A 27,315-nucleotide genomic window follows, 5' to 3' on the forward strand; every position below is an offset into this window, starting at 1 on the left:
TTAACCGTTGACTCTACCTCGCTCGGTTTCGGAGTAAATTACACATGCGCCCGTCCGCCGGTCCTCGCTAGCAGCAGGTAGCCAGCGAGCTCAAAGCCGAGAACCTTAATTACACCCCCAGCTCCCATTCCCCCGTCTTGCAGACATTTCACTGTGTGCACGCTCACTCACGGGCCAAGGCTGAGGCCGGGGGAATGGAGCTGATGGACTGAGCCAGGGGGATTCGGACACGGCAGCCAGTCAGAGATTTATCGCCCAGCCGTCCAGCCTTCTGCCATCTGGAGATCCTCCGTCCTCACTTCCCCGGAGCGGAGCCCTGATAGAATCCTCTCAGTATCAGGCTGTTTGTGTGTCTGCGAAACGCTATCGTCCTTTCTTGCTTCTTGCTAATGCCCCCAACAGCTAATTAGCGACTCGTGAGAGCAAGGGGGAGCCGCTACTGATAACACACCGACGTGCCCTGGGAGCGGAGGTATCCTGTCACGTCCAATTCATCAGTCATTCTAATTCCACACAAAGTAAAGCGCTTGATGTCCTTGTTAAACACCATTATGCAGTTTACTGTCGAAGCCGGGCCACGGCTACAACTGTTTGCTCCGTATTGATTAAATATTATGCTGTATTGTGAGCTGCTCGATAAGAACTAATCACGCAGAGTAACAGTCTCCTTCTTTTTTTAAGTCTCTCTCCAGAGCCCTGTTAAAAGTAATCAATGTCATCTGTGAGAGAGAGACTGTGGTAAAACCCACATTTCTGCACCGCTCGGAGAAAAACAACACAAAAACATCTGCAGGAAGGTGAACAAGAGAACACAACCGCACGGGGTCCGGGGGGGGGGGGGGGGGGTGGATTCGGCTCGGCTGCCAAGTCTGCTAAGTGTACATCATCTAAACAGTCTAGATGTAATCAGAACCACATGGTCTGGAGCCCAGCAGACCATGTGTGGAGTAGCTGCATGCATGTGAGGGGGCAGATATTGATAAGCCAAAGTCTGGAGCTGCCCCCCCGAGATAGCTGCTTGCCTTCCTGTCCATTCTCTGTGGGAGTGTGTGTAGTCAGCACATGTTTTAAACAAGCATTCACCGGTCATGTACAGCACATTTAATTTAATAACCAGAAGAGTAAAGGATAATTTAAGCAGTGGAGTATAGCACAATGGCTCTGTGCTATTTTGGGCAAAGGGAAATAAAGGGAAATGCCATAAAGTGGGAGGCGTGACAGCACGAGCGGATTATTCCCTGTCAGCATTACTGCTTCAGCTCTGCTCATGGAATAGTGCATAGAAGAGAGCGGCTCTGCAGCCATAGTGCACAGCCCCCCCCCCCCCCCCCGTAGTGGGAGATGTCACTCAACGTAGTCCGCTCACAGCGTCCTGACAGGGACACAGAGACGAGACACACAGGAGATACCGACAGAGAGAGAATTAATGAGGACGGGTCGGAGAAAGGGGAAATATATATATACAGGGTGAATAAGGTAGAGTTTGTGGGGAAGAGACTATGGGATGTATACATGGCAGCCTTGTCGGACCATCTCCCTTTACTCCACGTGGCATTTTGAGGCCAGACTGTCTCCGCTGACCTGATTCGACACCAGAAACTCCACCGTCTTGCTCCTTGTTCACCTCCTCCGCCTTCCCCGGCCTCTCCTGTCTCATAATCTCATCTTCATCTTCGCTTGAACCAAAAAATAACGACGCCTAAATGTTCGTCAGAAGTCAAACGTCACAAGACTTTACCCCCGGCGGAGTATCTTCTCTGGCGAATCTGTAAATACACTTCATCACAGACGCGTATGCATACATGCATATTTCAGGGCTGCATGGTTATCATGTGTAGTTATCATGCAGGGTGCGTCTCTCAGAGATGTGATGATAGGCCGGGGTAATGAGCCACGGGGAGAGCAAGGTGGAGCTCAGTCAGGCGGAGCTGAAACATGTCTGCCAAGTGGAACCGAGAGGCAAACGTTTGTCTGGCTGGGAGACTCACGGCTGCACCCCCCCGCCTGGTTTCCGACCTCCCTCCTCACACTCACCTCTCTCACCCTCTCCCTCACTCTCTGACAACTTTGACCCTTTTGCTCTCAGTCTGTCACCTTCTCTTTTACCTCCTTACTGAGTCAGTTCTCTGCTCCTCCACTCTCCTAATGTCTTATTCTCTAAGTCTGGCTCTCTAAGGTCTTTTAATCCCTCCCTCTTCCTCTACTACATTTCATTACAGGGGTTCGTTTAATGTGACACATACTCCCTATCACAGTTTTTTGTGTTTCACTTTTATTAATTATTGTTTACTCACACTTGGCTCTCTAACCTTTGTGCCTCCTGTGTTCCTCCAGCCTGTTCCCATCGACGACTCCTTCTGTGGCCTGGACATCAACCAGCCACTGGGAGGTTCCCAGCTGGTCACCGGTCACACTCTCTACACCGAGACCCGCGACCGCATGACTTCCGTCACCTCCTACGTCTACAATGGCTACTGCGTGGCCTTCGTGGGCACCAAGAGTGGACGGCTAAAGAAGGTGAGTGCCAGCTCCTCTCCTCTTCTTGGGCCTGCAGCAGCAGATATGTGCTCACTCCATCACTGGGATTCATAAGGACTCAGGCCCGTCCAGTGGTCCGCGGGGCACAGACACTGTGAAGTGGTCCAGTTTCCCTGCAGATGGATCATGGTCACAGGGAAACTTATCTCCTCAATATTTAATGCCGGCTGTCAGAGCGTCGGAGAGGGGTAATGGCGATGGCCAGCTCACTGTAGTGGTTATTACCAGCTCCTTGTTATGTGAGCTCCAGTGTTGCAGTGAGGAATAACCTGCACTGGCCCATTAATTTTAATAGGCACCTTTCTGCCTGTGGCACACTGCGGGGCGAGAGAGAGAGAGAGCAGGTCCATGCACTTCACCTCCCAGTGGTGGTGAGAGAACCCAGTCTCCCGCTGCTGTCCGGTTCATAATCACAGGTTTCACCCTGAAAAAAAGCATCAGGTGAGATATTGACTGAACGGGGAGGAAAGTCAGCTTTGTGGTAAAATGTCAGAAATATCTTTGTTTTACTGTTAGCGTGTGTGTGTGTGTGGATGCTGATGAAGTGTGTGTTTGTGTGAGTGCATTGTTTGTGCTGCATACTGACGAGGCTCTGTGGACCACGTTCAGACAGCTGGCTGAAGGATTTGTCAGTATTCGCTTGGCTCCTCCTCCCATGGGGGCTGCTGTTTTGAGTGACAGCAGGAGTGTGTCACAGGGCCATAACTGCCCCCCCCCCCCCGCTCCTCCTAACAGCTGCATGCAGCTCAGAGAGGGGAGGAGGGCTGCTCAAACCATTTTGATACCTGATTTGGCCAGTTCCTATTGTGATTCCACTTACTGGCAGTGCAGCACAAGTGGTGCTGGCCGGGAGTTATTTTGGTCTCCGTCTATTCATAATTAAATCAATACTCCGATCTGACTGCGATGGAGAGAATATTCATTCCCTGTAATCCCCCGTTTGGGCTGTTTAATAATTGACCACCCTTTTTTCTACTTTGGTTACATTAGATGAGACAGAACAATGTGTTTTCCCCGCTGTGTGGCTGTTGCCTGTGTATTATTTGTATCCTCCGTCTCTCCACACTCTTGTCTGTCGCCGCCACCTGCCTCCCCCCCCCCCCCCCCCCAGTCCTCTATCTGTCTTTCCTATCCCTATTTGAGAAGCCATGCAAAGTAGCCTCGTGGGCTGCTGTGTACTCTTCACAGGGGCATGACTGTAACCACAGTAACGCTAACATGGGCTGGAGTTAACCAGAATGTGAGAAGAGCAGCTGGAGAATAAAGAATAAGAGCCTGGATTCAGGGGCCGGGACAGAACAGGAAGAAGAGCGTTCAACACGAGAGAATATTGTTATTTTACAATATTCACATAATAGCGTAAATTGGGGAGATGCAGGTACTCTCAACATTATGATGCATTCATAACGTCAGTGTAACGAGTAATGAAACATCGATTATCTCTCTGAACACAGAACTGGAACCGCAGACTCACTGTACAGCAAGTTCATCTGTGCTTCCGGTGCCTGCTCCTGTTCTAGTGTCACGTTCACTGGATTCTATCTGGACCTGATTTGTTTGAAATCGCGTGACGAGGAACCAGAAGCTGCCAGCGTCTAAAAGGAAAATTTGCATTCGAGCACGACGCAGGACATGTTTTGGATTTGCATGAAAACGATTGATTGGATCAGCACGGACTGTTTCCTCAAATGTGCATGAAAGAGACAATGACCACATTTAGCCTCCAACGCTGTGGAAGGAGAGAGCTTTGCTTTTTTTAATAGGTTGTGAAACATCAATAATGCTGCATGTCAACACTGCCACTGTGTAGGTGGGGGTGTAAGTGTGGTCTAGGTACTACCTGCAGACACTTCCCTATAAAAAAAACCTATAAACGTAAATCATATAAGTCAAATTCAGGTTAAGGTGAGGAGGCAGGTTAGAGTTAGTTAAATAGTGGATTCAGTCGGTTATATGGACAGAATGTGTGTGTGTGTTTCAGGGCATCTGGAATGTGCAGGTGTTTTCGTCGAAGGTGCCTTCCACTCTCTCCCTCAGGTGTCACAGTGGGGGGGGCAGAGGGATGGGCCCCTGTCTGCAGCTCCTCTGCAGGAAGCTGATAAGCTCCTTCAGTGTTTGTGTCTGAGACAAGTAGCTGGGGAAGGGAGGGGGGGCTGCAGGCCTCCGTCAGATCGGAGCATGACACAGCTATAGGGTGACACGATTTGATGCTTTGCTGGTAATACGGTTCCATACCTTCACCTTTTGATTTTTTTGAATGCAACCTGAACGAACGCATGGTTCGGACGTGTGAGCCATGATGAGAAAACAAATAGATATACCAAAAGAGTATCAAGAAGAGGCAGAGATGGAAGGAGAGGCTGCTGGAGGAGGGAGGAAGAGACTGTTGAAATGTGAATTTAGTGCCGCCAAAGAAACCAGGGCTGCACCGCTGCCTGTAATTGGATTGGCTCCCTTCCCAAAGAATCCCCCCCCCCCTCCTTCCCTACCCTCCCATCTCCCGCTTCCCCATTCAATCCCCCGCTCCTCCTCCCCTCCACCTCCCTCGTGCTCTCCCTGCAGACCGGCCCCTTGTATATGCTGCTGTTTCCTCGGCTTTGCGGGAGCCCGGTGAAGCAGGAGGGATGGTGCTGGCGGATGCCGCTGCCAGTGGCAGGGTTTTGCAGGGGATTGATTGTGAGAGCGGGGTTAAGAGGGTGGGGGAATCAGCAGACGCTAAGGTGAGGAGGATGCATATCCACAGTAATGGCTGCAGGAAACAATAACATTGCAGGTGTGAGTCACGTACAGTGTTACTCACATGGCGTGATCACGTGAGCAGGGTGTGAAGGGATTACGTTTTACTGTGTGATGTAGGACACGCGTGTGAAGGTGCAGTATTCTCATTCCCAACCTGGAGTGAAGCCTGGTTCCACCGTACCACCGTACAGCAGTTACGTGTAAAATGTGCAGCATGAGTGTCAGGCGCCTTTCAGAAATGGGATGTGGACTTCTGGGTGGCACCCCCTGGAGGCAGTGATTGATTGTGGAGGGCAGTAGATGTTCACCTCAGCAGAAAGCCGCTCTGAGGCCGATCAATATTCCAGGTCCGTGTACTTTTTCTAGCTTCAGCGAAACCAGTTCCAATCAGGACCAAAAACTACACCTGCAGTCTGCTCCCAGTTTACATCAGAGTATTTTCCAGTGAGCTTGTATTCCAGCGAGGTAAATGAAATAGTAGATTTACTCAGATTCTCGCCGGGCTCCGTCATCCACACTATCTCTGGTATGTATCTCCAGCTCTGTGGGTCACATGATTGAAAAAGGCGATTTATTCTGAACACACATTACCAAAGGATTACATCATCTAAATTGGAATTGGCTGCACGTTGTTCAGAGTGTACTTAAGAGCAGACGTATCCCACATGGGGACTGGGATTGAGGGGGGTGGGGGGTGGGCAACTGTGGCAATGAAGAGGAGAAGAGCAGTGAGGCTGGGGGGGTGGGGGGGGGGGCACTGCCTTTGATATAGATAGAGATGAAGGGCACGGCCGCACATGTAAAATTGGATGTTGAAAGCCCCGTCCCAGCAGCAGATGAATGAGGAGGTTAAAGGAAGCTGAGCCGAGCCTCCTTCTGGATTCCCCTGTTAATCAGTGAGAATGAAGATCCTCTTTCCCAGCGTTCCCACACGCACCAGTAGGGGTTAAGTGCTATCGAACCCGAAGACCAAAGACATGCATCCCCAGATATTTACCCTGCATTCAACGACGGTTACTCACATCAAGGCTTATTTAGTCAAATACGTAATTAAACAATTAAGCTTTGACATGAAATATTATATGTTTGCATTTTATTTCAAGGATGGCACATACCTGCATATTCACCTTAATTGTAGTCGAACCATAATTATCAATCCACTAAATATACCTGATTTATTTTTGATCAAGATTGATGCTTTATTCCCTGGGGAATCTGTGAAAATGTATAAAAAAAGAAGAAATGAGTTGATTCTTGGCTCCTGTGCCACCCTTCCACAAAATTCCGTGGATATCCTTGTTATGGTGTTTGGGTACAAACCAAACAAACCAACAAAAAGAGGCAAAAACTGTTCTTCTAGTGGTTTTCAGCTGTCATTTCCTTTTCTAATCGGCACTGCATGCAGCGATCTCCCTATTCAAACCCCACACATGATGGGGGTGGATGGTTGTGTTGAACTGAAGCACGGGGGCTGATTAGTGGAGGCTTGTATCTGCAGTAAACCATTCATGAAAGAGAATGTCTTCCGGCTCTTTATCCTTCAAGCCTCTAACGATGATGTGGCGGCATTCAGCCTAATTGAATCTTCCCATCATGCCCTGATAAATAATCAGGCAATGGTTTGGATGATGCCCCTGGCAGCTGATGGGGGAACAACTTGAAAGGCTGGTTCAGGTGTTTAACTGGACAAACTGTTGAACTGGTTATTGTAAGTGAAAGAGGCCACGGCTGTGACATGTGGCTCCAGGACGGGCCTGAGTGGCAGCGTGGACGCGTGTTGAGCCGACAGTGGCGGAGTGTTGCTGAGGGCCGCAGCTGATCATGGGGGGGGGGGGGGGGGGCAAAGTGCCGGGGACTTGAAAGGGTTGTAAATGTAGGCAGCTGCTCCTGCAGGGCCCTGGTGGACAAGTGTTCGACCCCCCCCCTCTACACTGTGGTGCGCTCAGCCCGTAATGAGCCTCAGGGAGGAGGTCCTCCCATTCGTCGCCCTCAGAGGGAACGTGATCCGAGCCCAGAGGCGGCTCACCTGCTCGGCTGGTCCAGGTTCTGCTTTGGTGTGGTCGGGCTTTTCCCAGTTTGGGATCGGCCGAGCAGATCAGTTGTCCCCTCTTCTCCGACCCTTTGGCTGTGGCACACCTGGGTCCTCCACCTGGGGATGGAGAGGAAGCAGGAGGGGAGAAGAGGACAGGTGGGGGAGGACGGACAGACGTGGAGGGACAGAGCTGTGGACAGATGGGCAGACAGACCACCGCAGAGCGAGACAGGGGACGAGGTCCTTACTGAGCAGCTGAGGCCCTTGGCAACAACTGAGTGGAAGCCCAACCTGGTCCCCCCCCCCCTACACACACAGACACAAACTCCCTAACCTTGATATGTGACACACTGTTCACTTCATAAACTTGTTTTATTGTAGGTCATTAAAGGGATTACAAACACAAACCCCACAAACAACAAATTATAATAATGGCTTTATTAAATATCTCCCCTGTGTGACTCAGAAGTACAATGACATGTGAAACGCTCTGTGGCTGTTCCCCCTGAATCCTGAAAACCTCCACACGACCTTGATTCTGACCGGAGGCCGCGCTCCAATCAATCCCACACAGAACTGATGATGACATCCTGTTGTCTGATCGTCTGTCATGAATCCAAAAAGAAATTGAAACCGTCCTCGTGGACAGACAGACCACTGACACTTTAAACAACAGCGAAAAGACATCATGACAAGTAGCGTGAAGACGTCGGCAGCTGAAGTGACGTCTGCCACTCGGGACGCTCCCTGCAGTCTTTGTTATCATGTAAAACCAATAGACGCACCCGGCAGCAGCTGGGGGGGGGGGTAGCGTAGCCTAACTGGATGGATCCACTGTCCGCGCAGGAAGAAGCAGAAACCTCTTGGACACCTGCAAATAAAAGGTGCATTTTATTTGGAGGCTTCCACAGCAGGGATAACAAATATTATCCTGCAGGACTGTGAAGTGCTCACTAAACATCTGCTGTGTAGTTTGTTGGAGGGGACACCCCCGCTGATCAGCAGGGGGTCTGAACACATCGTAACTTCATGTGAAACTTCACAGCCTGAAACTCCACCTGGAACCTGCGGCTCTACCGAGGGAGGACTTTTGAGGAAACAGGTTTTTGTGTTTGTAAAACGGCATTTGTGTGTCAAAGTCGTTTTTTCATAGACGCTTTATAACTTGAACCACGTGACTAGTGTGTTCATCGAGGTGCCGACCGGTAGGACGTCTGCGACCTTCACCAACCTGGCCTCCACTTGGCCTCGCTCTTGCTCACTTCTGAGGCAGATGAAGAGGGGGCCAGCAGCAGCCCCGGGCCCGGGCCCCGGCCCCCGGCCCCCGGGCCCCGGCAGCAGCCGTGTCTTTCACGGCTGTCTTCAGAGTACAGGGCTCTCATTCCGCCAGACCTGGTCCAGGCTTCTCTAAACACTTCACTGTTAAAAGAGCCAGTGGAAGACTGAGAGCCCCTGCTGCTCCATTCATCCGAGCCTGATATCTGCTTCTTCCCTCTTAGTCTTGCTGATTTACTCTCTCTCTCTTTCCCTCTCTCGTTCCCTCTTTCTTTTCATAGCAGTGAGTTAAATGTTGCCTGGTCAGTCACCCGGCTGTCCCCTCTCATTTTCCTCCTCTTTTCTTCTTCCCCTCTCAGTCCCTCTCCCTCTCTCTCTCTCTTTCTTTCTGCGTCTCAGTCTCTCGCCCTCTTCTTCTTCTCCCTCTCCTCTGTGCGCAGTCTATTCTAATGACACCGCCTACCCTGCAGTGATCTCATTAATCACATTCAAACAGCGCTCCGTTGCTTTCTCCCCTTCTCTCTGTCTCCCGCTCCATTCTCTCCCTCTAATTGCTTGCTCTTTTCTCTGCCAGTGTCTCCAAGGAAGTGTTTTTCATTATCTAACAACAAGAGACAAATACTCGTACAGCGCATACATTTTACTACAGATGGATTTTTATACATGTAGGCTTCATTTAGCCGTGAGACATGCAGGAGTATGCATCCATGCCAATGGAGCTAAATCCCCACAGACACAAAGACAGAATCACATATGTCCATGAATATGTTGTGCAGTACCTCTTCATTAATTTATCCCACAGATCACTTTTTATGTCTGAGCACAACACTTGAGTTTATTCATTAGATTTTTGATTGGCGATGCCGTCCATTTCCAAATTACGCTGTTGATTGCATCCCATAATTGGACATAACTTCATAAGTGAGATTAATTAACCCATTGTTGATTTGAAGCACTCTCCCAGTCGTTGCCTGTAGAAAGAGAGAATTGCCATAATCCATTTTCTCCAGCATATTGTGTTATTAATTAGAATTTAAATTAAGTTGAGCTTTATTTACATCGATTTTTCTCATGTTTGGACGAACTCGGGATCTTAAAGTGAAAATGAGAACCAGGTCTTGGCTCCACTTTCACCCTGTTGCTCACACACACAGTCTGGGAGACACACTATGCCTGCTGTGGTGGATTGTGTGGTTTCCACCAGTGCTGGGAGCAGTGGTGTCATTAGGATTGGGAAGCCGCATCAAACGCTGCTGGCTGCCCAGATCCATGTCTTCCTGGTAAGGCATTAAAATGGAACAAGTACAACTGCGGCTGAATATTCCCAAATGGTTCCATAAAAAAACGACCAACAACATGTTTCAGGGGAAGCTGTGTTGGGAGGTACGGCCTCCCGGTCTTTCAATATTCCTGTTTGGTCTGCAGCCAATGACGGCACCGCGGGGAGGAGATTGGAAATTCCTAGAAATCCTTATCAGTTGTTGCGTATAGCTGTTATTGATCTTTTACTGTGGAAAGTGCCCGGGACGGCTGTAGGCCTTGTTATTTCTGTCTGGCCTCAGGTGAAAGTCTCAGAGCTCCGGTGACTTCCAACAGTTCGACCAATTAAAGAGACAATTCCTCTCTCCGTCAAGTGAACTTCAGGTTTTTCTGTACTTGATTTTTGTCCTCTCCTGGTTTCCAGCTGGCACAGAATTAAGAAAACACTTATTTTTTTGGTTCTTTTTTAATCTTCACTTTCCCAACTGACCTTGTTGAAGTGCACGGGGACGAGGGACGGACAGAGACAGAGTAAACAACTTCAAGACAGGACAGAAGAAACTGATTAGTGAGCCACGTCTCTCAAAGTGGACGTCTGGCTCCGTGCCAGGCTTTATTGATTTGCTTTACAAAGCACTTGAATGAGCCAGATAACTGTGATCAGCCAATTCATTACTGCTGGCTATTAGAGTGCTCCAAAATTAGATAAAAAGCAGAGGGAGAAGGAGAGAGAGGGAGCGAGGGGAGAAAGTCTAACTTTGTCAACTTGCACACAAACTGCAACCCACAACAAAGGGAATCTGTTAGAAGTCCTTGATTAAACCCCCCCCCCCCTCTCTCTTTTACATGCAGCGTAAGGTTCGTCCTTATTAGAGGCTGTTACAGAATGAAAAACATGCATTGTTTATGTGTTTGATGGCATGCATAATCATTCCACATTACTCGAGCAACCCAAACCAGCATTGCTCTCTCTCAGCTGCTTTTCAAATGCGCACTTTGTTTTTTCCGAGTGCCTCCTCGAGTCGCACGCCTCTAATAGATCTCAGAAATGAGAACTGTTTTTGTCTTTGATGATATACTAAACTGTTGTGTGTGCGAAAGGCAAACCGAGTGTGACAGCGACTAATGTTTCTGTCTGATACCGCGGCGGCGGCTTCACTGCTCCTCTGTCTCCCACTTCACACGAGACAGCGGCGCTTATCGGGGCCCTCGCCGTTAAGCTCGCCGGCGTGACAGCATTGTTTAATGCTCTTCTATGATCACACGGTGTTTACAGGGCGCTTTCATGAGCTCTGCACAAATCGTTTCTCTGATATATGTGGATCGACATTGTACAGTCATCATCATTTATTGTGAGTGTGCGTCCTTTAAGAATTAGGGATTGGGAAAAGATGCCGTGTTCTTTCTTGCTGTGACACAAAATACAGCGTTTGTCCTGTTCTCCGGTGACTTGTTCCTGTTTACCTCTGAAAACCTTGACAGTGAATCTCTGCCGGTGAACGATTGAGGCAACGAGGGCCTTCATCATTTTCTCTGAATTCCCTCTTGGCCCAATTTTCTTTCCACATTTGTTCTGGGCCCTTTATATTTTTCTTCTTCTCCCGCTCTCTCCATCTATCGCTCTGACCGCAGGGCGGTGGAGTAACTCCATCCAGCCATCTGCTCTAATGAACAGTGATACCACGCTAATAGCATACGATAATATTTCATGCCATTGATAATCCCAGCTCCCTCAGCCTTTACCTGCTCGATCACTCCTGCACCTTTAACACAGGCCGACACATTAGGCATCTCTTCCTCCTGACAGCTGAATGTCAGGTCCTGGCCTCGTGCTGGGATGAAATGGAGCCGTCAGCTTTGACTCCTTCTTAATAGACCGGCCGTCCAGCGAGGACGAGCCGCCATCTTAATGTGATTGGACAGTTCCCCCTGCATCGCTCACAGAGTCTGAGAATCCACCCGAGCTTCATGGTGTCTTTTCATATTGAGACAAAACCTCATGTTTACACCACTGATTTCAAACCAGTGCAGTTTCTACTCCTGCCTGTTTGGAATGGGCTGTTTGTTTGGTCTGTGGTGATGCTGGTTGCAGCCTCTCAGTGTGTAAGTGACTTGCACCACCGCTGCTGCACCAGACCTGTTCACCTGTTTATTCAAGGGTCAGTGAAGCTCGGCCCAGTACGCAGAACCACAACCTGGAGAATGGCTTGAGGTTATTGTGAATGCACCATTGTTCCAAACGACAACTGAACTCCACCACATTAGCTCCTCCCTTGGCCCTTAACAATACACATGCCAAGTGTGACAGACAGATATGTCTGGAGTTATTAGATAGATATAAAAGAGCATTAAGTTATATTTCACTTTCCTTGTGTTCTTTCCAGAGACTGGGGCCGGTAGTCATCCCTCACAGCCGTGACATAAAGCACAATGTCACAGCCATATAACACCATTACACACCACACTGTAACTGGCGAGTTTGAAATAAGGACAGGAAGATGAAGATGTGTGGGAGCCGCCAGATGCCAGATATATCGTTTGAAGGGAGATATAGAATAGAGGGGAAATGGAGTCCATGTAACAGGCTATATGTGATATGTCAGAATGTGTAGGGGGATGGATGGACGGACAGACTCTTCATTATAGGAAGGAAGACAAGTTGAGGGAGTGAGAACGTAGCAAGAGTGGACCAGCACCTCCATCTCCACCAGAAGCCCCATCATGCCAGTCCAGGCAGAGGGCATCAACCAGGTCATGATATCAAAGAACAGAGCAGGAGCCCCGGGGCCTCTCCTGGTCACAGGTCAGCTCAGCCACCGCTGTTATTCATTAAACCATAATGGTTAGCGGTTGGGAAAACATTATCTGGGCCCCTGGTAGCTTGACTTAACGTGAGGGTCACGGCCAGAGAGAGGGGTGAGACGTCCCCTGGCCCGGTGACATGGCTGCGCGGTGTCAGTTTGGATTAGCAGCCGAGGCAGAGAGGTGATGATTCGATGGAATCGCAGCACAGCGGCAAACCATCAACATTCCTCTGTTCTACCGCGCTGAGAAGGGGAGTTAAACATTTCTGTGGGGGGAATAACCTGTTACCGTCAGTCATGGTTAAGTGTTCCGGTGCATTTTGGCAGGACTGCAGTTTGGTGCCGCTGGAAGCAGCTGTTGCCTCAGTGGGGTGTGTGGATGGCGGGGTTGTGTGCCGCGCATACATATGTGTGCGTTTGACCTAAATTAACTGAGTGTGATAATGAATTAGCGGAGGAACGGAGAAACCGAGCTGGTCTTGCGTCAGTTAAACTCCGAGATTAGAGGGCAAAGATCTTGTCGACCTGGTTTGTGTGTTGCTTCCCTGAAGCTTTGTTTGTGTTTCATTACATGTTCACTTCTCTTTTCCGTGCACATACAGATTTTACTCACTTGTTTGTATGAGAGAGGTGTGCGGGAAAAAACCTCCCTTGATCATACATTCAAAGGACAGTATGCATTTCACTATATTTCATCACATGCACACACACATGCACATGCACTCTCTGGGGTGGTGGTGGATAAGGAAATGAGAACCACTTGTGTCATGAGTTTTTCACCCTAATAAGCCCTGTGTGTTGTGGCTGGCGGAGCGGTCGGGTGCAGGTATGCGGTGCTGCCAGCCGGCTCTGAGGGTCCGGGGGGTGGGGGGGTTACTGGTGGAGGTGGTTGCACTGGGAAGAAGTGGCAGATCAGATGACTGCGTCTGAAACGGGATAGGACGATGTTTTGGTTACACCGTGCTGCGACCGCTGTCCTCTTTAGATAAGACACACTTGAACAAAATGCAGCGGATCAGATTAGCGCGGCTGATCGGGTTTCCCAGCAGGTTGTTGGCTCCCACTGTCTGAACATCTTGACGAGGAAAACGCTGCTCGTGCTAAACACACTGAAGAGCAAAGGGATGAACCCACAGTTTTTCCTGAGCTTTAGTTGGAGAACAGATGACGACGGAACATGGATTTTGCTGAGTTCAGTTGTGAGCGGCACAGCGCCGGCTGTTAACACGGTAAACATCCAAGCTTCTGATCGCCGAGTCCTGCTTCTCTCCATCTGCAGATTCTCTCCAGGGTGAGGTTAGTGTGTTTCTGTCAGTGGGAAAGAAATCCTACATTAAAGTGGACCTTCTGGGATCCAGTGTGAAACAATGGCAGCAGGATGAAATGTACCAGTCGGGTTGAGTTGGGTTCTATTGTTAAGTTGGCTATTGTGTGACGAGGCGGAAATGGTTTCTGTTCTCGGACCCAGATGAACCCCCACCCCCCCAACCCCCTTCAAGGACTGGACATCATTGAAACGAGAATATCACCAGAAATGCAGCGTCTTGGTTCGATTCCTCTTTCTGTTCACATCCGTTCACTCTATCTGGTCTTCTCTTCTCTTACGTGTCCACTTTTCAGCGTCTTTGTCTCTGATTTGTCTCGTGTTGTTTTCCTTGTCCTTCTGTCCGTCTGTGTTTCTCATTCTCCACGGCTTTTTTACCCGTGATCCATCCAGGCCAAGCCACAATCCCTTATAAGGCCAAGGAAAGCCCCCATCTGGCCTCTTATTTCCATATCAGATCTCCAGTAACAGACAGGGTTTACACAGGATCAAGTCAGGAATGTGAAGCTGCTCAGCTCGCCATCGGCAGTGCCACAAACCCTCCTCTGCTCCCGGGCACAGACCTGGTCACACCTCCTCTCTTCCCATCCCTTCTCAACCATATCTGTTAATCTGACTTCCTTATCCTTTCTTGCCTGTATTTCTCTCCTCCTTCCTTCTTGCCTCCGCTGAACCTTTCTCATCTATATTGGTATCCTTTACTTCCAAACCACCTCCACAACAGACACACTCCTCTCCTCTCTTGGCACGTTTCGGGGGTTTGGGAACGGCGTGCTCAGATGGTAGCTTGCTCTAAGTTCACATATGAAGCAATGAAGACATCCAAGCAAAAAGACTAAACCACATCTGAGAGCAAGACTAAAGGAGACACTACACAATAAACGCTCTTGAATATCCACTATTGTAGGAATGTTATTTTTTTTATAATAAAGCAGGTCTGGTTGCTCTCCTGAAATAATGTGAAAGCATAAAAACGCTCAATCCATGGGGAAATAAGACACAGCCAGCGTTTAGAATCTGTCCCTGTCGACAAGCCGTCAGGACTTCCATAACTTTGTGATGTCACGTCGACGTGGCCAGCGTCCAGCCGGGCAGGATCCGGTTTCCCCCGGTGTTGACCTGAAAGCTGATCCGTTTCATTTGATCTCTTTTTGCAAAGCCTCAGTAGTGTTTTGCTTGGAAAATAGTAAAATACTGGACCTTAAAAACAACGACCTGAAAGGACATCTGCTGTTTGGGCTTCCACAGCCATTATATTTAAAAGCCCTCTTCCCTTTGTCATCATTACATCTTTGTGTCTTCCTTCCCATCCGTTGTGCACTCACCGAGTCTGTTCCTCATTACAATTTGATGTTTCTACAGGCTTTCTTTCCCCTCCCTGTCGAGCTCTTATATGTAAAGTGTCGACTTCCCTGTGTGTGTCTCTCTGTGTGTGTGTGTGTGTGTGTGTGGTGTGGTTTGTTGTTGTAGAGAGTATGTTTCTGATTAGTCCGGCACTCGCTAAGCTTTTTTCTCTTACTGCCACATTCGGGCCTCGCCTGGCAGTGGAGCCCTCAGAGTGAATCTCATCCAGGCCTTAATTGTTTTAAAAGCCTGGCAGTCCCTGCCTCTCGCTTCGCCTCTGTTTGTTCCCTCGTTCTATCCTCCGCTCTCTCCTGCACCTCTACCTCCATTCCACCGCACTCTCCTTTGTTCCTCCTTTCTCTCCCGGGGTCTGACACAAATGGAGGGATGAAGGGATGAGAGGGGATCTCATATAGCCTGTCATGCTCCTCTCCTCTAGGGGCCCGCATAGCTCATTAACCTATGTTAGTCCCCACATGCCTCCAGTAAAGAGAGACACCTGGTTCCCGAGGGTCCGACGGGGGGGGAAATGACAAGTCCAGTTTCCTTTCCCTTCATCAGCATCCTAGACGCACACAGGGAATGGACTCATTACACCGAAGAGCCGCGCTTTCAAGACCGCCGGGCCTTTGAGGCTGTACGCTCGTGGTACCTCCTTCATTGTGGATACTGCCTTTATTGATGCTGATGGCTTGATTCCTTTGTCATGTAATGTGACATGTATACTACACATTGAAACAATGACATCCCCATTATAGACGAGCGGCTTTTCATGAATAACAAGCAGCCGCTGCTCTGGAGGAAATTGTCGGAGCGAGTGTTGAATGTAAACAAACGCAGCTCCTGCTCCGTCCGGCTGGAAACACACTGGGAGCTTCTGGTGCAGTGGCAAGTCTCAGATTAGGACTTTCTCCAGAGCCAGGGCAGCACAGTGAAATTTACACTATGAGTAATTGCCAGTGAAAAGGCTAAATCTTACTTGGGCGATGCATCCCAAATCTGTGTGCCGGTCCCCTGACTGGATCCGGTTAATCTGCCTGGTGGGGACTTAGTCTCTCTACATTTCATCTCGTGCACTCTGCAATGCAGAGGAATGCAGAGATAAGCACAGGGTCCCCACACGGCCACAAAACTAAATACATCCACCCGAACGGGAGATGAAAGGATGTGCAGACGGCAGGTTTTTCCATCTATCTTTGTTTAACTATCAGCGACTTCCTCTTCTTCTTCTTCCTCTTCTGTTTCTTTCCCCACATCTGTCCTTGCCCTCTGTTTTCTCATTCCCCCCCCTGTACTTGTAGATCTCTCAACCATGCATCTCCGCCGCTAAGGCCAGTAAGTTGAACTACATCACTTTAATGTCAGACTTCATGTTTTCCACAACACTGACCTCTTTGTCTTCTGCCGCCTGCAGTTTTCTCTATCCTCCGCTCTCCCCGGCTCTTTATTCTCCACTACTCCCTCTCTCCCTCTTCCGTGTGTGTGTCTGTCTGTGTGTGTTTGTGTGTGTGGGTGTGTGTGCGTGTCTGGCAGACAACTGAATGCTAGGGGAGTTACAGCGACCTGGAACAGTCTGTAGATTGTCTTTTCACCGTTTTCACATTTTCCTCTCCCCTCCTCTTTACTCAGTGCATTTCTTTTCTATTGGCTCTGGCTGTTTCTCTTTCTTCTGTCCGTCCCCACCACTAAGAAATATTAGCATATCATTGCCGTAAGAGGCTTCCAACTTCACAATTAATGGGTTTTTAATGGTTCCCCGGGCCTCACTATTATGTGTCCGGGCTTCTTAGCCTAATCCAGCGGGGACCATATGGGCAGCAGTCGGACTCCATACTGCTGGACCCAGAGGTGTATTGAAACCAGTGGGGAAGCAGAGCCAGAGTGGATTTAAATCCAGAGGAGCTCAGGGGTTTTATTTAAACCCCAGAGAAAGTGTATTTGTTCAACAGCCTCAGGGATTGGACGGCGTGCAGGGGGGTCCGCGTCTTTTAAGGAGGTGGATTAATTGTCCTCGAGGGTTTAAGGTGCGAATGTGTGCAAAATGATCTGCACGTGCGTGGAAACACTTGTGTGTGTGTGTGTGTGTGGTGGGGGGGGGGGGGGGGGGGATATTAGCATAGAACTAACATTCGCTGATCTCTGAGAGACACTGAAGAGACCACCAACGAGCCCGACTCTGTCATTCGTCTGAGTTGTTGCCTCGGACTGAAACACTACCACAGTGGAATGAACATGACACTTGACATACTGGAAGTGTTGGCACATTTAAAGCCTGCTGAGATTTATCGTCACATATTGCATTTGTATTCATGCACTCAGCTTGTCCTGAGGAGGAAGGTGTCCGGGTGTGTTATATGTTTATGAGCGTCTGTCTGTTTGGATGAATGTGCCCTCAAAGTAAATGTCTGTCTATTTACTGACACTGTCCTTTCACCTCCAGTTGCTTTTATTCATCCCTGAGATTCACCGTGGGCACCTGTCCTCTGAGGCAGAGAATCACTCACTGACCATGCAAACTGTGTGTGTGTGTGTGTGTGTGTGTGTGTGTGTGTGCATGTTACCTTCTGCCTTTAAAAGGACTTGGCTCGATTCCTCAAGCTCTAAACTTTCCTTCGCTCCACCGTCCACTGTCAGTTTGTCGAGGGAAACTTTGATCACCTTCAGACTTTGTCCTTGTTCACTCTTCAGTAAACTCACACTGATCCAATTTGGAAATCCAATCCTTCCAGATGGACTTGAGAATAAATTACGCCAAAGGTCAAAGTGACTGGCCGAGCAGCTAACAAGCCCAGCACACCGTGGTCAACACCTGAGTGGAAAGCAGCCAGAAAAGCTCTTTCCTCATTACACTTCCTGTCGATGGAAAGAAGATTAAAAACGACTGAAGGCTGTGTCTCCTCAGCCCGTGCACCTTTTTCCTCAACATGATCCTCTTAGGCCTCTAATGTAATTCACGTTATACAGAGAGCTTGTGGTGTTGTAGTGTGTTTACAGTTCTCTCTCTACCTTTCTCCTCCTCCCTTACTCTAGGTGGGTGTTCCTGTACTTGTATCTTAGTGAGGACCAGTTTAAGAAGAGACCCTAGTGAGAACATTTTGACTGGTCCTCACTTTCCAATGGGCTGTTTGAGGGTTAAGACTTTAGGGTTAGAACTAGTTTTAGGTTGGATTAGGCATTTAGTTTGGATTGTTAAAGTATGGGTAAGTGGGCTAGGGAATGTATTCTGTCAGTGAATGTCCTCACCAAGATAGAAGTACAATGAGGGGGGGGTGTTCCTGTACTTGTATCTTAGTGAGGACCAGTTTAAGAAGAGACGCTAGTGAGGACATTTTGACGGGTCCTCACTTTCCAATGGGCTGATTGAGAGTTAAGACTTTAGGGTGAGAACTAGTTTTAGGTTGGGGTTAGGTATTTAGTTTGGATGGTTAAAGTTATGGTAAGTGGGCTAGGGAATGTATTATATCAATTAATGTCCTCACCAAGATAGAAGTACAAATGTGTGTGTGGGTGTGAATGCCAGGCAGTACAGTAAGTGCTGATGCAAGCTGTACTCTATGCGTCCCTGTCCAGGTAATGGCCTGTAGCGGTACTGTGGCCCCGGGGCCTGCCAGAGGAGAAATGCCACCTTAACTAGCTCATTAGCCGTCTTCGAAGCCCTTCTCTCTATTCACTTCACAGAAGGCGATGAGAGCAGCGCTGGTTTTACGCAGCCAGTTGTTATTCTGCTCGTGTCTTTCAAGGCTATCAGGAAGGAACACTCGGTTTGTTTTGGGGAAATGGCTTCTTGTTCTACTGCTCTTTATGCTGTTTTCAGAACGAGTGTTCACTCAGTGTGTCTTTGAACAAACAATTGATGAGAGCGTGGAGTCTTTCTGTGACTACGCTTCATCGTGCTCATGGTGAGATATCACCGACGCGTCCTCACCTACACCGAGCTCATCCGCTAATCAGGCCTGATCCAGGTGACTGATTGGCCCTATTGTTCAGCGCACAGGCGATTGAAATCTGCCTTCCATTCCCTCTAATAGACAAATACGCATTCACACAGGCAGAGACACGCACACTCACACACACACACATACCGGTACGCACTGATACACAAACTCACATCTTCATTATGCCACTTCTTCGGATGATTAGAGGGTTGTTGTGAGAGGTGTTGATGTGGGACTGACTCGACATAGTTTTTACTCTCTCCTCTCTTGCTGCCTGACATTTCTGTGTTCTTCATTAGGGACAGAGGGAGCGAGAGAGAGAGAGATAGGGAGAGAGGGAGAGAGAGAGAGGGAGAGAGAGAGAGAGAGAGAGAGAGAGGCACACAATTACATGGTAAAAAGCAAAGATTGTAATTAAAACATCACCAGCCGACCTACAAGCCAGACCTCTTTTACTCTGGTAGCTGCATTCACTTCTCGGCTGTTGACTGACGTGAGATGATGAGATGTTTGTTTAGTAGGCATGTGAACACAATGGCTATACACAGACTCACACACACACACACTGTTCATATGAATGTATCCTGAGCCACTTTAAAAGATGATTGAAATTTTCAACAAAGCCTCGAGCGATATTTCAGAAATGTCCATCAAACATCTTGGGTGATTTGTTTTACCCGGAGTACACAGAGGAATAGCCTCGGCCTGTATTGCATTGAGTTCCTCTTTTTTTTTTAATGTCGGGTCGACTCCCATCTGTTACAAGCTACAATATATTAGGTCTATGCAAAGGGAAGTAATGCACACGGTTAATGAAAGAGCAGGGAAGTGAGATCCGATCGCAAGCGGTCGCTGGAGACAAATATGGAAGTGCGCTCTCATGCCAGCTGCAACCTGACGTACTTCGAGCTTCCTGCTTGGGATCGGATCCCCCATGATGCACGTCAACACCAGATATGAACAGAACCACGAACAAGCATGTGAACCGGCGATGAGTGTGTCACCTTGGTTCCAGCTGGCTTTTCTTGTGTTTTCAGTAGGGATTCAAAGACAAAGAAAATGTGTTAAGACCTTGATACAAAAGCCAACAGTACAATTCTGAAGAACACTCCAAGCTTCCTCTCTTTCATGACTTCCAGTTCACTCTCTGCTCTGTACAGTCAGTTGTGTAGCGGCTCTGGTGTTGGTCAGCATCGCCTGTCTGACTGAAAACAGCCCACGGCTCATTCATACAGTCTGACCCTCCTTTGTCTCCCTCTCTCTCTCTAATTGACTGTGTGTGAGTCGATGCATGCTTGTGCCTGTGTGTTGCATCACCACAACCACCGTATCCTGTGTTTATAGCATCAAGCTAACGGACCAGAGCTTAGACTGTCTGTGACTCATAATGAGTTACTGTGCCGCTCCTAGCAGAGCCATTACGAGGCCCGACCGCGGGCCGGGGAGCAGAGGCCTCTGCGTGTCTGTGCTCTTAACAGGTATCAGACGGCATTACAGGTTCCCACAAGAAGTGGATTAGACAGCCCGCACTCAGCTCCTCGAAGGTGAACACGCCTTTCCCTTCTCTCCGTGTCAACGTCAGTCCGATCTGCTCGAGGATCACTGGGAGTATGAAACACTCAAGCGCTGTCAGTTTTATTTAAGGTGTATTTCAGGCTGTTCTGTTCTTTTGACCCCGCCGTGCAATAAAGAGAAATGAATCATTGTTGGCGCACATGTTCTCAATATTTACCTTTCAGAAAGTAATGAAGCGACACTAAAACCCTGCTCAGGCACTGGTTGAATAAAAATATTTCAGATTCCCCTTTCTACTTCTGGCAGAGCACTGTGTTTGAACAGGGTTGTTCTTGGTGCCAGATGAGGTGCCCACTTGGCCAGGACCTCACGCTCCAATCTACTCTCCACGAAAAACCCACTCAAGAGGAAGTGTGCTCACCAAGCAAATATTCCAGCTGTGACCAATCGCAGAGCTCCCCCGTTGTTCTCTCCTCTCACAGCAACTATGCTTTAGCCGCTGTGTATTCCGACATCAGTGTTTGGCCAGAATAGCCTCGTTTTTTATGAGCTTCTAAAGTCAAAACAAAAACAAAGTGCGTGCACGCTGTGTTTTTGCTCACACGGTCTTACCTCATGTCTTCTCCATCCTTTTAATAACTGCTCATTCCAGACAGCTGAAGTAAGATGTCTTCTTATTTTTTCTTCCCCAAAAAAAAATGCTTTGTTAGCTCCGCGTCTGCTCGTGTTTCAGTCGACATGGTTAATGACAGCCTTGCTTATAGACACAAAGTGATTGCGGGTGCGTGTGTTTGTTTGCAGATTTTTACTGCCGCAGAGCCAGAGGTCTGTTTTGGCTCCGGTTGGCTTGCTTTTTGGAGGGGGGGGGGGGGGGGGGGGGCAGCACCAGGCTGTGTTGAGGCAGCTCAGCATGGGACTCTCCAAGTGTAGTTAAGGTGTATGAGTGTGGATTAACATGGAGGCCTCTCTCCTCAGGCACACTCTGTCACAGATCTGTCAGGCCTCTTTGGAACCCTCACAGCACAGCTCTCCTCTGTCAACAGGCAGCGCCCTGCCGACACAGGAACAAAGACATGCGTGCACATGCAAATACACACACGTATGTGTAAACCGATGTATGGCTGTACATTTACTGCACAAGCAAACATGGGCCCCTGACCAGTAAGGATGTGAAGTACCCATACTACTAGTTTATTTGACCCCAGAGACCATATTTAATTTTCTGTTTGACTACACGACTTTTGAAATATGTCGGAGATTAAAAGTGATGCCTTCATTTCCTCAGACAACCGGCTCAGAGTAAATCACAGCCCGTCAGAGGCAAATACCAAAGTTTAATTTATGAAAGACAGCTGTCCAGCGCTGTGGACTGATGCTACCAGGCTGCCTGTGAGGAAGTTTGACGTCTGATTCACTGGTTGTCTGTGAACTTGTCCAATAAACCCAGGAGACGCACATAGTTTCTATTTATTAAACATCCATACACAGGCGATGTACTGAGCTGTGACCCAGACTCCCAGTAGATTTAATGGTAACTCTGCCAAGTGTCCTGACTCTCAAAGTTAAAGAAAGTGATGAAGCATTCCTGGTCCTGCCTCTTTGTCTAGACCTGCACCTAAATATTTAAAGACTTTCATGTAAAATCATATTCAAACCTGCTACATCTTGACTTTTATAATGGTTTGTGATTCTTGTTCTAGAGGTCTCCTCCAGTTAATGAGGGAGTCGTTTTATTTTCACATTCTCTAAAGTGCTGCTCATTATGGGAACTGTTGTGTTTCTCTATCATTGTTAAGGTCTTGACCTTCTATGTAAAGTGCCTGAGATCATTTAGGTTATGATTTGGTGCTAAACAAATACAATTGAATTGAATTTCACACACTCATCGATATCAGGCCAATAAATATGGCAGATCTTTTTGATAATCACAATTCATTTAATTTGAATTGGTCATTTTTTAGCCCGTGTCTCTTCCTGTTGAAAAACAAACAAACAAACATTCTTTCCTTGGTCTAGGTAATTATTTTTTTTTAAATCCAGTTGAAGGAAATTTGAAAAATATTGAAAAAGCAATACGTTTTCCATTTATACTGTACAGTGTGTATTGCAAAACACAAACACACACACACACACACACACACAGTCCTTGGGCGTGAAACAACAAATTAGCTGTTTCAGAAAGATCAGAGGCACAACACATGAGAAAGCCCCCGCGCTTTAATTAACTTTAATTGGTACATTTTTACTCCTTAGTTACAGTTTGTTGTCTGCTGTCGTACATCTCCAGGCCTGATGGAAGCGCTGGAGACAACGTGGTCACATCCAAGGCCTCGTGTGGACGCCAGGCGCAGATTGTATCCAGATTAACAAACACTGTGAAATTCTTTATCTTTTTCTCAAAGCAGATCAAAGCCATGTTTGCAGGTGAACTGTGATTCCAATCAGTTTCTGTACTGATGCATCTCAGTGTGGAAACCTCAGCAGTTGAAATGTGTGGTAGCGAGAGAGTTATTGACACCTGCTGCAGCAGCCCGTGCAGATAGGTCGGTGATGCCCGGACATGCAAACGATCGGATCACTTTCAAGAATAACAAAAATCTGATTTGCCAACAGTCTGAACAAAGCTTCTGACACTTACTGTTTTCTATGTGTCATCGTAGTTGAGAAGCAGCCAAACAGGGATCATCAGTCACGATAACAGCTCAGAACATCTCAATGCAAGTCTGAACCGAGACAATCTCCTAAAGAAGTTATAATCATTGACAAAGAGACACACTGAGGCTGAACACACACAGACACACAAACACCTGACGGGCCCTGGTGTGCTGAACTGTTCAACCCTCGTACATCTTGTGACCTCATCACGTGATCATTCTAAATAAGCTCTGAATGTGATCTTTCCACTTCCCGCAGTGAGTTCATCACCTCAGGTTGACAGTGCTGTGCTGTCGGGGGGGGGGGTCATGAATGAGTGGAGCATCACAGTCATAAATAATAATGTTATGGATTCCAGAGGTCAATCTGCCGTCACGCTGCATTAAAGGACAGGTGATTGATTTGACCGAGACATGATCGATCGCTGATCCCGACTGAGACACGCCTCTCTATACCCCGGTGGGTGTGGGTGTCAATTGTCTGCGTGTGCGTGGTTTTGTGTGCGTCTGTGTGGTCGGATGCAGGCCGAGCAAGCGGTCACGGCCGCTCAGTCATCCGGGGAACTGTGGGAGGCAGCTGCTCACTGCAGGGAGGCCGGCTGGGGTGAGGTGGGATGGGGATGGACATGAGGGAGGGAGGGACAGACAGGATCCCTCGTCTCTGTCTGTCTGCCTGGCTGTTGGCTGCAGGCTGCGTGTCAGCTGGGCCTGTTCCCCAGACCCCCACTTTCACCGATTTTGCCATTCCAGTCTCTGTCTCCCCAATCAGTGATGGACGGATGGTTTGGGGAAGGAGGAGGCGCACGGCCGGTTAGTTCCAGCCCACAGCCGCCTGCTTTATTGGGCTCTCATTGGGGATTATTGTTATTGAATTACAGAGGGCCTCCCTTCAGACCGATCCCCTGGCAGGAAGTAGGGATGGCAGGCCCTTCACACAACTGCTGATGTGTGACCGTCCTTCCCGCCTTCCTCACCCCCCCCCCCCCTCTGCCCTCCCATCCTCCAGTTCGGCTCCGGCATCATAGCTTCAGCTGGCCCACGATTCAGAATACACACCGCGTTGGATCCCTTAAATGTGCACACGGACACGAGTGCAGACACGTGTAGGTGCACACCGTCAGGCACACATGTTCAGAGGGAATAAGGAATGCACCATTTATAGTCATGTGCCTTTCGGCTGGCATTACCCAAGCATTTAGAGAAGGGGAGAACAAATAAATGGAGAGAGCGCGAGAAGGACGGATGAGGTGAGCGAAGGGGGTCAGGTGGGGGCAGCTCAGACTGGGGCGTTCCTATCTTTCCCCCCCCCCCCCAGTCCATCCCTGCCGTTGCCCTCAGGACTCTGCATTCCTCACATCCATCCCTGAAGGTCTCTGCCTCCGTCTGGCCTCAACGCCCCTCGGCCTCAGCCCTCGCCACATGTGCTCAGTGGAGGGGCACCGACCGAGAGACACCCAGGAGACCTGAAACCATTTATGCATGTATGAGCGTTTACACACACACACACACACAAAACACACACACCCGGGCACACAGTCGTCATCTGCTCAGCACCAGCTCTATGCCTTTGTAAGGAGTTCAGATTATGATTCCGTATTGTGCTGCACCCGGGGGGATTACGGAAGGTGATCCTGGCTTTGCCGATGTCTGGGCCCGACGTATATATCATAGATTAGACGCTGCAATGTATTCAGGAATCAGAGAACCCGTCGGTGTCATGAAACTTGTTATGACGAGACATCCAACTGGATTCTCTGCTGTGATGTTTAGCCGATTATTGTGCAGTAATCTGGTTAAAGACACACTGTTGGCTAAATCTTAGGGATTAACTTCATCCACCAGGAAAGAGTTCATGATACGATGGCTGCCCCTGCAACCGATCCTCTTGACTCTCCACCACACTCCGTTCCCTTCTGCACATGAGATAGCTTATGAAGGGATTTAGTGACCTTTGACCACAACCCCCCCCCCCCTCTCTCCCCCCCTTCTCCCCGAGGCTTTACACCTGCGTGAAATAACATATGACATCTGCGGCTCTGCATTAGCACCCTGCGACTCTATTTACACACAAGATATCCTCTCGGGACGCCAGGCAATTTATTGAAATCCTTAATAACCGAGCTCTCACTCTGTTTTCCGTGGAGGCGGTTGTGTTTGTTGTGTTAGGGAAACCAAACTGAAACGACCCGCTCCCCACTGTTTACATTGGGAACCCTAAACCCTGATGGGGTTTGTGTGCTTTGGGAGCACACAGGTCCCAGGTTGTTTTTCCTTTCCTCTCCCAGGTAGTGTGAGATATTGTGCACCCAGAAGAAACTGAACAAACTGTGTATTCTGGCTCCTATAGTGTAGCAGAACAACGTGTGATACTACAATTCCTCCTGCCATCTGCTGTTTACAGTAGTTTCTCTCCCCTCTCACACTCCATGCCAGGTGTAGCAGTGAATCAAGTGCACTGCTGTCCTCATTTTTAAATACACAACGACCTTATCTTTTTTTTTTTTTTTCCCGGAAAATACCCCCCTTGTGCCTCAAGGGGGTATTCACTGTTTGCCCCCCCCCCCCCCCACTAAGACAGAGAAAATACCTCCCTGTGTCTGACACACAAGAAAAGCCGTTAACTAACCAAACACCCAACTGTCCTCCACCTCCTCCTCCTCCTCCTCCTCCTCCTCCTCCTCCTCCTCCTCCTCCTCCTCCTCCTCCTCTTCCTCATAGTTACTTCCCAGATATGGACACAGTTTTTTTAGTCTCTTATTGTAGACGAACAAAGAGAGTGTAAGTAGCGGTCGTGGGGTGGCGGCGGCGGTGGTGGTGGTGGTAGTGGAGGGGGGGGGGCAGACGCAATATATCAACTTGCCATGAATCCTTCCCACAAGACCTCCGTGCCCCCCCATTCCCTCACTGTCAAAGATGGAAAAAAAACAAGCCTCTAGGTTTTTTTTTGTTGACCCAAACATTTATGTGGTTTGTGGAGTACGGGAGAACAAGGAGGGGGAGACATGCGGAGAAAAGGGAAAGAGAGAAGAGATGTGTTTTTCCACAAAGAGACAGAAAGCCCAGTTGTGGGATAACAGGAAGCCAGAGAGTAAGAGGGGTGGGGGGGGGACTGTGCCAAAACACGGAGCCGTCTGGCCGGAGTCTGTGGTCAGCTCATGAAAAAAGAGAAAATGGTGAAAGCTGGTATTGTTTGATGTGGAACTTATTGCTTGGTTTTCTTTAAGCAGCTAATTAAAGACAAACGAAGACACTGTACCTGACCCGCCAGCTCATTTGAATAATACATTCAAATCAAGGTCTCGGCGACACGGAGCCCTGAAATTGGAATTTGAAAACAAATGTGTGAGCGCAGACAGACATTTCCTCTTCGGGGGAATGATCTCATCTGAGAATCTGGCCGAGTTGAGATAGAGAGCGCGAGTTAGAGAAAATGATAGTGTCCTGGAACACGCTTGCTTTTTCACATTTCACAGCAATTTTCTGTGCTTTTCTGGCAGAAGATGTTCGGTGTAACAAAACCCTCCACGGCCCCTCGCTGCTAATACTAGACATTACCTCACAAAAGTGGATTTATACAGAGGAAATAGCTAATCCCTCAGGTAATATGGGGATGAATCACTCAGGCCAGACAGCAGGAGAGATCCTGCTGGCTCCCACTCTCAGCTCCAGACCCAGCAGAGATGGCCCCGCTGGTCTGTGGCTGCACTGTGGAGGAGAGGGTAAGGAAGAGCTGTCACAACCCTTTACACTTCCAGTCTCACTGTAGCTCAAGGCTACAGGGGTGTCTGTGTGTAGCTGCTCTCAGAAGTGCACTGAACTCCCTGCTTTCTCGGGAGGAGGTGCACGTGTGAAGGCAAATGTCCGCGTGAGACCCTCCAGAGTTTCTAACACGCGA

General features: G+C 48.7%; 1 protein-coding gene across 1 annotated transcript in view; it reads left to right on the forward strand.

Annotated features, from left to right (window-relative positions):
• plxna2 (plexin A2) overlaps window positions 1-27,315 on the forward strand; it is a 159,298-nt gene that overhangs the window by 25,170 nt on the left and 106,813 nt on the right. Inside the window, exon 3 of the mRNA XM_062391613.1 lies at window positions 2,335-2,517. Coding sequence (XP_062247597.1) covers window positions 2,335-2,517 — 183 coding nt within the window. The remainder of the gene's footprint in view (window positions 1-2,334; window positions 2,518-27,315) is intronic.

This window comes from Platichthys flesus, chromosome 7, assembly GCF_949316205.1.
Source record: "Platichthys flesus chromosome 7, fPlaFle2.1, whole genome shotgun sequence".
NCBI lineage: Eukaryota > Metazoa > Chordata > Actinopteri > Pleuronectiformes > Pleuronectidae > Platichthys > Platichthys flesus.